This window comes from Malania oleifera, chromosome 8 (genome assembly GCF_029873635.1).
Source record: "Malania oleifera isolate guangnan ecotype guangnan chromosome 8, ASM2987363v1, whole genome shotgun sequence".
Lineage (NCBI taxonomy): Eukaryota > Viridiplantae > Streptophyta > Magnoliopsida > Santalales > Ximeniaceae > Malania > Malania oleifera.
This window is the reverse complement of record NC_080424.1, coordinates 96,789,372-96,797,832: the sequence shown is the minus strand read 5'-3', so window position 1 is coordinate 96,797,832 and position 8,461 is coordinate 96,789,372. Positions and strand designations below refer to the sequence as shown.

The 8,461-nt window shown below is 37.6% G+C and overlaps 1 protein-coding gene across 1 annotated transcript; it reads right to left on the bottom strand.

Annotated features, from left to right (window-relative positions):
- Positions 1 to 1,126: 1,126 nt before the first annotated feature.
- Positions 1,127 to 4,567, bottom strand: LOC131163035 (uncharacterized). Its single transcript, XM_058119734.1, has 2 exons — positions 3,173 to 4,567; positions 1,127 to 2,350 (listed from the first exon to the last, which is right to left on the bottom strand). Exons 1-2 carry the CDS (start codon positions 4,286 to 4,288, stop codon positions 1,298 to 1,300), a joined length of 2,169 nt encoding a protein of 722 aa, XP_057975717.1. The 5' UTR covers positions 4,289 to 4,567; the 3' UTR covers positions 1,127 to 1,297.
- Positions 4,568 to 8,461: the final 3,894 nt, after the last annotated feature.

The following is an 8,461-nucleotide window of genomic DNA, read 5'->3' as shown; positions in this document are numbered from 1 at the left end:
CCCTCTTCATTTCCCTAACTTTGCCATTAATATCCTTCAAATATAAACAACTTCTGCAGTCAATCTCTCAAGCATAACCCCAAATTGATTCTCTACCCTTGTTTCTAACCTTATTATGAGTTTAATTACTCTTTCCCGCAGTTTCATCATATGACTCATAAGCTTAATTTCACAATAGTTACTACAATTTTGAATATCACCTTTGGTTTTTGATATACATTTATTAATGTGTTTTTCCTCCATTTATCTGGCATTTTCTCAGTGTTTATATTTGTTAACCAAATACATCCATTAGATTTCCCACTTTTCATCTTTTTTAAGGTCATCTTAACTTCATTTACTCTAACTTTGCAAATAAATAGTCAAGCCAAATAACAATCAAAAAAGAGAGAATTTGAAAGAAAGCCACTCCGAAGACCTCAGTTTATATGGGCTTTGTACACACTCTAGGGCCTAGGCTGAAGCTTACAAAAAAGAGCATCAAAACATTTACACAACCACATTTGAGTGCAATCCAAATGTGGATCTTATGTCAACATTATCAGGTTCTGTTCTCTGGCCTTGACAAAATCAGCAAATGTGGAGATAATGATTGTTCAAAATGTTAAATGATTTGACTAAATTTCTTTGAATTTTTAACTTGTTCCTTGGCATGTATCCTTCTATTATTATTACCCTCCATTTTACAAGTTAACAAATGACACTGTGAGAGGGACCACCAGCACGTCCCCCTCTCTTGAACAACAACCCCCCCCCCCCCCCAAAAAAAAAACAAGGAGGAGCTTCTGATGCACCGAATCTCCAAAATTCAAATTATTAACATGGTTAGAATTGTAAAAACCATCACCCTAGCACCACATTGCCGTCTGCATAACGATCATTCCAAGGAAGGTAAACCGCATCTGGTTAATTTAGATTAACAAAGTTAAAGAAATCGATATTTATGACTTACTGTCCAAAAGTGATCAAAGTCGTTCAATCATCTACCTAGAAATGTGTGTGTGTAAAGATCCTCCTCCCCCAACTCCACTGGGAAAAAAAACTGCAGTTTTTAAGTAAATTTAATGGCAAATTTAGCAACTTACCTGATTCACTTCATACAAAAGGCTGGTGTATGCTATGGTAGTTCAGAAGAAAGGAAAAGATATATTGCACCTTATGGGAATGGGAACCGCAGCAAAACTTAGAAACACGAACAGACTGAGATTGATTAAGCGACCAAAATCTTAAAAATGCTGCATTGATTACATCTGCTGGCCAGACAGTGTTGTTTAACTGTTCCTAAAGAACTACCAGACTATCTAATAGTTGGTTTCTTGCGGGGAATGGCTTGAGATGCCATCAGGGCCACTTCAAGAGGTTCTGATGCAGCAAAACCCTGAGTCTTCATCACACTGTGTATCCTCCTAGCGTCATGCACAAATCCACCAACAATAAGTCCTTTTATAATCCGCTCAAACTCATCTGGCCCCAACTGCTCCTTCTTAGCCTCCAAAAACCCCAAAGCTTGGAGAGCCTTCTTTTCCATCCCAGCCCTTGAGTACATGTCACAAAGGCTCAGATGAACATTAAAAGGAGGAGCCTCACCCTGCTCAGCAATCTTGCCCAATAGTTGCTCAGCTTCAGGAACCAGTTGCAGCTTGCCCAACCAATCCACCAAAACAGAATAAGTCACAACTCCAGGCTCAAATCCATCCTTCTCAAGCTGCAATAGAAGATTCAAAGCCCTATCCAATAAATTCTTCTTTTCATAAGCTGCAATCATGCTGGCAGTGCACCTGTCATCAGGCCTGTGTCCCACTTTTATAATGTAATCAAAGTTGTTCCTTGCTTGGTCAGGGTCTCCAGCTCGCCCATATGCTTCAACAAGCAATGTACAAGATTCCAAATTTGGTTGGAACCCTGCAAACTGCATAGTGGTTGCAATTCGAAGGGCTCCACCAGCATCACCATGTTGAGCAAATGACCGAAGCAGTGCCATGTAAATTTCCTTTGTGGGGTTGATGTCTCTTGTCTCCATCTCTCTCAACAGTGATTCTCCCAACTTGGGTTGGCCAGCATTCACATATGCCATTATCATAGAGTTGTAGACCTTCATGTCTGGCTGGAAGCCTTCCCTCCTCAAGTGTTCAAAAGCTTCTTTTGCGCGACCAAGATTACCTGCCTTGCTATACATGTGAAATAAAACAGTGGATGTCAGAATATCAGGTAAAATACCATTTTCACTCATCTTTTTAATGATTCTCTCTGCATCTTCCAGGCGATTCTCTTTAGCAAGGGCATCAATAAGCTTTGAATAATCACGAACATTTGCTTGAAAAGACGGTTCACTCAGAACATATTCCGCCACCTATAAAAAAAAATCATTTAAATTCCACCAAGCTAAAAGAAAAATTTGAAATAAGCCATAAACATGACTTGCTCTAAGAATTTTCCAAGATAGATCGCATTTACATAAATGAACCTATGCAGCAAATTAATACCACAAACTGCATATAAAGAGAAATTTGTATCACAACTCTATACTAAATCAATAATCCAACAATGAACACCAAACATGTGCCACCATGCAAATACATGCAAATTTGGGTCTAATAAGATAACTATCTTATCAACTTCAGGAAAAAAAAGAAAAAAAAATTGCATCGCAAAATAATTTCTAGCCGTATATAGCCCCTGAATATCCCTGCCGAGAATGATTTTCATCTAAAAACCACGGTCCATGCCTGTGTGTTTATACTTCTTGTCTAGCAAAGGTGCACACCTCACTATCACACAGTCATAGCTCTAGGATACATTGAGCTACATTTTCAATGCTCATTTGCCCAAAGTGCTTTTAAGAACATAACTTATTAATACATATGGACTAAGCTAAGACGCAGTAATCGTACTGCCATGAGATCACTAAAACAAACCAAAAGAATCAAGATATAACATCCACATATAGCAAGAACATCGAAGAACCATAATTTCAATAACTCAACCAATACCCCCCCCCCCCTCCTTCTCCCATCAAAAAATTCCTTATGGCTTATATACTAGCACTTAAGAGTATAGTAACAATATTTCATTCCCAGATTAGCGCCAAATAACAAACTGTTCTAAAAATAGCTCAAATTCGGCTTATAAGTCATACATATTAGTATAAAGAAAAAAAGAATGAGAGGCGTACCCTGAAATATAGACCAGCATTCTGCCCTTTCAATCTATCAAGCAAAGATATCCAGTCAATCCTGCTGGGCTGAAGAAGCTCAACCCATTCAGCCAGTAGTGAAGAAGGGTCATCCTCCTCTTTCAACAAAAGGATTCTCTCCGTTACTAGTTTACATTTTCCAGATATTGGCTTCGGTTCCTGTGGCCATATGATCTCCCCATTTTCATGGATTTTATCAGCCATTTCAGCCCAGTGTGGGTCAGAAAGATCAAGACCATAAATCTTGTACTTTGTCTTCCCACGTCTCTTCGGAAGAGAAACAACCTTGTGTTTCTCCTCAGTCACGCCTGAGTTTTCCCCGCCAGCCTCTTCACCGATAGTTTTGGGTTTCGCACCAACAAATTCGTCATCATTTTCTTCTTGTTGTTCTTGGGCTCGGAGATTCTGCAACTCCTGATAAAAGTCACTCTCCTCCATTTTCTCACGAGCCCATTTGAATCTGAGTTCCCTCAGCATGTCCCCACGAACACCCACCTCACCGGCAAATCTATACATCTCCTTGACTTCTTCAGACTGGAGAAAAGCTTTCATTTTCTCCTTCTTCTTCGCCTTCTGCATGTCATCCAACACCATGTTGCTGACATCCCACATAGTCTTCCACAAATCGTCACTGAAATCATTTGAAGGCAGGGCCGCCGCAGTGCCAAGCATCTGCTCAAGGCTGCCTTTCTCCGTCTCTGCAACGACTTTCCCCACGATTACCAAGAGCATGCCATCAACCGTCTGCTTGTCACAGTTTGGGTAGGCTTCCGAGAGCTTCCGGCGCATTATCCAAACAAATCGGGACAAGAACTCGCTCATTGCTTCGTCCTCCTCCGAATCGTCTGTATCCGCGCTCGAGCCACTCGGCTCAGTCTGTTGAGCAGAGTGAAAACTTCTACCAAAAACCCAAATGGGTTTTGCACACGAAGGATTTCGGAAGATGTGTTCGTGACGGTGTGGCAAACGCATCGAAGAAGAGTCGGATACGGCGGAAACATTTCTATGCAAATCGGCGCATGAAGACGGAGTTTTGCCATTGAATCCAGATAGGGTCTTAATCGCCTGTCTGGATATGAAGCGCTTCAAATTCATGTCGCCTGCACGGAGAGGACAGGAATCAACGAACGGGGTCAATTACCAAAGCATGAAGAAGCCGGAGAAGAAGGGAACTGTGAATACGTTCAAAACCCTAGCTCAGGACACCGGGTGAACTCGATAAGAGAACCAACCAGACACCGGAGGGCCGGTTCAGTTTGTTTATATTCCAATTTCAGTAGTGATGTAAACGCATCGGTTTAGTCAAGCTCCTGCGTCCCGCCCGATCGGTCTCCGCAGATCGGTCTCCGCAGAGGCAGATTTGTGAGTGGGTCTAAATAGAATATATATAATTTTATATTATATTTTGTTAAATTCATACTAATTTAAATTTAAAATATTTTTAAAATATAGGATAATAATGTATAATAGATTCGAGATGATAAATAAAAAATATTTTTCATCTTTCGAATTTATCTCACTTCAATTACTATCATATATAAATATATATATATATATATATATATTTATAGATATGTTTAAAAGATTGCAAGAATATGAATTCTCACCTTATATTATTTTTAGTCACTGATTGACTTAATTAAGTATTTCAACCACAAAATTAAAAAAATTAATCTAATTTTATGAAGCAAATTCAGAGTATCAAGGCATTACTTAAGGCAGGAGTGCCACTGAAAGTAGGGGTGAGCAAACGGTCGGTTCAACCAAATTCTGGTAATTAACCGAATTAATCGAAAAATTCGGTTAAATAATATCATTAACCGAACCGACCGAATTGGAGGAGGAAACCGAACCGAACCGAACCTGGTTAACCGATTTTAATCGAAATTATTTAAAATTGATTATTATAAAAAAAAATTAAAAAATCAAATCCAACTTTAATACCTTATTTATTAATTTTATTAATAAAAATGATGGCTGGTGGCTGAGACGCTAGGGTCCGGTTTTGCACGGCGAGCTGATGGCTGAGACGCTGAGGGCCGAGAGGCTGGACTCTGGAGATGCTGCTGCTGCAAGCCTGAAAGCGCCGGTGCAGTCGGCGAACCTGGCAACGAACAGCCAATTACTGAGTCAGCTACTGAGTCAGAAGCTGGTGCCCACCGCAGAACCCAAGTAATCAACCTGCTCCGGAAAGGCTACCGCAACCTCTAGTACTTCGTAGAGGACAACTGGAAGCGCGTGTGGGTGATCCAGCTGTGGCTCACCGTCTGTGCCACCCTCTTTACCTGGAAGTTCATCCACTACAAGCACCGGCCGGTGTTCGAAGTCATGGGTTTATGCGTCACCATCGGTCCACCACCAAGGGCGCCACCGAGACTCTCAAGTTCAACATGACCCTCATCCTCCTCTCCATCTGCTGGAACACCATCACTTTCCTCCACAGCTAAAAAACAATTATATTCATAATTTATACTTAAAATTTAATTAATTAATAATTCGGTTAATCGGTTAACCAAATTATTTTTTGTTGTTAACCGAACCGAAACCGATTAACCGAAGTTTTGTAAAATCCCAACCGAACCGAGTTTTTTACCCGAACCGAGCCGACCAAATTCGGCTGGTTAATTCGATTAATTCGATTTTCACCAAATTATGCTCACCCCTAACTGAAAGGTGGGGCTCTAAATTATTAAGGGATGAAATATTAGTTTCGATCCCAAATTGATTTAAAATAATAAGTGGGGACGTGTTATTTGGCGGGGTAAGGATGGTAGTGACCGTCTCACTCTAAATCCATCCCCCTTGCATCTTTATTAATTTGTATTTCATATTACTCTTGTTAGATACATTTGTTTTTCCAAAAAGAAAAACATACTTATATTATCTCATAATAAAGCTTAATTATCATTTTCTTCACTATTTTGCACCAATACATAGCATTGGTGATCTAAAAAAATTAAAAATTTTGGCTTAAAATGTAATTTCCAACATATAATCAGTCCATTAAACATTTGCATGTGTGTGTATATCTCCAAGAGAAGGAATTCCGTGCATGCGTGACAAAGCATATTACTAAAAAAAAAAAATCCAATCTCATTTTGGGAAAAAAATAATAAATAGTTTGTTAAACATTATTTTAAATATTTTAATTAATTAAACATTGTGTTGTGTGTGTGCGTATGTGTAATAGCTATCAGCTACTCAATGACCATAAATTTTAAATACGACGTCTTGGCTTGTTTATAATTTACTGCAATGTTATTATGATTCATCAAGAAAGAATTAATTAGATGGAGGAGAGTTCAAGTAAATTGGATTTTCGGGAGGTGTGAGTTAGACGGCTTTGCGTTTTAATATTACTAGTAAGGAAACATATGCTTTTTGAAAAATGGGATTATTATATATATATATATATATATATATATATATATATATATGAGTGTGTGTGTGTGTTGTATTAGTGTTTTTAAAATTAGAAGGGATAATTCCTAAATCTAAGACTTGGAAACCACCAATTACAAAATGTTATATAAATGTTTTGACTCACTAAAGTCAAATGGAACCCTTTACAGTGGAATCCCTCCGGTAACGTATATTTCTCATTAAATAGGTTCAAGTGCTAACATTATATCTTGGAATTTGGTAGATTTCAAATACTATGTGAAGGAACTATCTTTCTAAGTCTTTTTTTCTCAAGAGAATAGCTAATAATAAGTTACGGCCAAATTTGTCTATACATCCACAATACCTCCTTAAAGTTGATAGCCGCAACAATCTTAGACTATTGCATATAAGGAGAGAAAGTGGGCAAATAACAACAAACTTGATCATGGTGTGCAATTTGATAATTTGTGAAAAGAAACTCAATGCTGAAAATCTTCCTATGAACCATATTACCCCAAACAAAGTGATCATCAACGTCAATGTGTTGGTTGTATGCATGAAGAATTTAAAGGCAAAATTGATTCATTAAGCTTTCAAGCCTGTTCTATAACTCAAGTTAGATTCAAATCAATTTTGAATATACTTGTTCAAACTCATTCATTAAAGCAATGACTAATTTGAAGCCAACTTAAGTTTAGTTGAGCCATGCTTAAACTTATTAATTAAAATTTTAACAAGATTTGAGTTCAGCTAAGCTTAAAACAAGCTTGATTGCATTTATTCAAACTTGTTTTTTGAAGTAGTAAGTAATTTTTAGTTTATATTGAGCTTTGGTTAATTTTAGTTTAAAAACAAGCTTATTTGATAAAAATTTATGAAACGAACATACATACACAATGATTCTGATGTCATTAGCATGTTAGGGTTTTGTGTTTTAGTATAGCTAGTAGCCTAATAGGAGAATCTTATGCCTTTTGAAAATCAAATTATCTTTTATATATTGATTGTAGTATTGTGTGAGTGTGCGCGCATGTGTTTGTGATGTACTAGTGTTCAAAAGCAGAAAAATACTTAGAAGGGAAAGTTCCTACATATAAGAATTGGAATTCAATAATTACAAGATGTTATTTCAATGTTTGGACTCACTAAAGCGATGCGAAACCGCACATGCTAATGGCTTTAATACCATTAGCACGTTAGGCTCTGATACCATTAGCCCGATGTGAGAAGTCATATCAAGCGTACTAATAAAGGTTGATGGGTTTACTTTCTTAAGTTGAATGAACAAGGCAGCAATTGTCTTGATTAAGCAGGAAATCCTTAATACTTGCACTTGCTGCACTTGGACAACATGTTGAGATGCCTATGTTGTTTTTTGTCTCACATTGGTAAAATAGTTTCACATTGGTATAAAAAGTTATTTTGAATTTTTTGTATTATTTGTCTCATATTAGAGAGAAGTGTTTTTTGGACTTGAGGTTGAAGTTATATTGTAACGACTCGGCCCTTTATATGGACCTAGGTGTCACTCATTCATACTAAGTACATGTACCCGTTCAAGATACGTAAATGACCCGCCCTAACCAGGAACATACGGGTAAAAATCATACATAATATCGATGTAAATGTTGCGGAAAAACATAAACATCCATTTGGATTTCTATTAGTCTTATACCAGAGCTTACTTATATATCCATAATTACATAAATCCAGACATATAATAAATCTTGTTATTACAGTCCTCCAGAAAAGAACTTCATCTAAATTTAATACAGGATTCAAATGCTTATGTAAGCTAAACCAAAAATAGTCTCCCCAGGCCCTTTAGCTACTAAGACCGACGTACTAATGGACCTGAAAACAAAGGTTGTATAATAGGGTGAG